This window comes from Octodon degus, unplaced genomic scaffold, assembly GCF_000260255.1.
Source record: "Octodon degus isolate 3935 unplaced genomic scaffold, OctDeg1.0 scaffold00005, whole genome shotgun sequence".
In the NCBI taxonomy this organism is placed as follows: Eukaryota; Metazoa; Chordata; class Mammalia; order Rodentia; family Octodontidae; genus Octodon; species Octodon degus.
In genome coordinates this window covers 23,347,782-23,349,880 of record NW_004524581.1, presented here as the reverse complement: position 1 = coordinate 23,349,880, position 2,099 = coordinate 23,347,782, and the positions used below count along the sequence as shown (strand labels likewise).

The window sequence follows — 2,099 nt, the reverse complement described above, 5'->3', positions numbered from 1 at the left end:
AAGCCCTAAGAGGGGACAGGGTGAACCCGGAGATGATAGAGTTACCACGGAAATTACTGAACACCCGGGGCACATGTTGCTGTCCCAGTAACAGAGAGGTCAGGCCACTCTCCGGGGTGCAGTGTGAGCCTCCAAGACCTGCTGGGTGAAAGGAGCTGAGCAAAGCAGGTCTCCTTCCGGGGCACACGGACAGCAGAGAGACATGAGCCAGGGCTGGGTGGGGAGGGAGGGCGAGGTGTTCTCTGGGTTGACAGAAACGTTTGCACCTAGAGAGAGGTGGCGGCAGTCGTGTGCGCTGTTGTGAATGTCCCAAGTGCCACTGAACTGTATATACTTACCAGGTGACTTTGTGTTCTGTGAATTTCACCTGAAGTTGGTTTTGTCAGTGGGGACCCTGACAAGTGCGAGCCTTGTGCTCTATCCCTCCCCCTCCCACTACACGGGGTCCTCCTTGCTGGGCCCCAGGGGCTCCCTCGGCCCAGCACCACCTGTCAGGACGCGGGCTTACCTCCAAGAGCCACACGAGCAGCGTGGCGGCGCCCATGGAGCTCATGAGGCTGCCGTAGTAGCCCAGCAGGGCGTCCCTGCAGCCACGCAGCCACAGGTTGAGCTCCTCGGTCTGGTGGTCGTAGCTGTAGTGCGCGGAGTTGTTGGTGAGCCGATACTGGATGCAGGGCCGCGGCGAGCTGGGGTTGCAGCAGCTGAAGGGCACCCCGTCCACCAGGTACCGCCCATCCACATTGCTCTTGATGCGGCTGCAGCGGGACAGACAGCCTGAGGAGGGCTGACGGCTGCGGGCTTCTTAACAGGCTCCCCCCGCCGCCCTGCCGCTGGAAACCTGGGCCTCTGCTCATGCACTCATTCACTCATTCATTCACCATTCACTCATTCGTTCCCTCATTCATTTAATCATTCATTCATTCTTCACTCACTCACCATCCACTCATTCGTGCATTCACGCACTCCTTCATTTACTAATCCATCCGTTCATTCATTTGCTGTGCACCAGCCATGTGCAGCCCCTGTGCTGGGCTCAGCCCCTGACCCTGCCTTCCTGGAGTTCATCTTCCAGATGATGGGCCAAATGGGAACCCATAAGGTAGATAAACAGGAAACATGGACAGCCACCAGCCCCTCTGTGCCTGGTCAGAAGTCAGGGTAGCCAGGGACAAGACTCGGCCTGGCACTCAGAACTGTCAGGGTTTATCTCCTCTTGCAGGATGGAGACCAGCAGGTACAGCGTGGTCCTCGCCCTGCCTGCCAGTAGCTCCCTTCTCACCTGAAGGATGCCCAGCCCCCTGGGTTGCCCAAAGCCGACAGGGAGGGTTCCCAGCAGCATTAGCATTTCTCTGTTTATGTTGATTGATTGATTGATTGATTGATTTTGCAGTGCCAGGGATCAAAGTCAGGCCCTTGCGCTTGCTAGGCAAGCACTTATGCCCCTGAGCTATCTCCCCAGCCCTATTTGCATAGTTTTTAGAGCACACCATATATCACAAAGTTCAGGACGCAAAAGGACTTTACAGTGGAAGGTCTCCTGGCCACGGGGAGGTTGTGTGCTCTACCCTGCCTTTGGGCGTCCTGGGTGACTCTGGCAAAATTCATCAGGCCACACCTGATATTTGCACACTTAGCTGTGTGTGTGTGTTGTCTCTAGTGAAAGAGCTGCCATTGAGCCGGGTGTTATGTAGCAGCTGCAGACTTTGACAACCAACGATAGAAAGCACGTCACTGTGGAAAACAGAAATCATTTTGCACTTGCAAATAGAGATATTTCAGGAATCTTACTACAGATGCAAATGCTTACTGTACCTGGGGTTTCCTCTGTGGCCCAGCAGGAATTTGGTAGTGGTGTTTTGGCAGACTGTGAGAATACATTGGTACTGTTCAGTCCCCACATACCACAGCCAGTATGCAATATGTGAATCGCACACCTGTCACTGAAACCATTAGCATACAAAAATGGAAAGCTGGGCACGGTGATGCACACCTGTAATCCCAGCACCCAGGAAGCTGAAGCAGGAGGATCGCTAAACTGGAGGCCAGCCTGGCCTATACGTTGAGTTCAAGGCCAGCATGAACTATGTAAGGAGACCCTG

At 54.6% G+C, this 2,099-nt stretch overlaps 1 protein-coding gene across 1 annotated transcript in view; it reads right to left on the bottom strand.

The window, feature by feature from the left end:
• The window catches only part of Prph2 (peripherin 2), an 11,392-nt gene that overhangs the window by 2,402 nt on the left and 6,891 nt on the right, over positions 1 to 2,099 (bottom strand). The window contains exon 2 of the mRNA XM_004624140.1: positions 509 to 755. Coding sequence (XP_004624197.1) covers positions 509 to 755 — 247 coding nt within the window. The remainder of the gene's footprint in view (positions 1 to 508; positions 756 to 2,099) is intronic.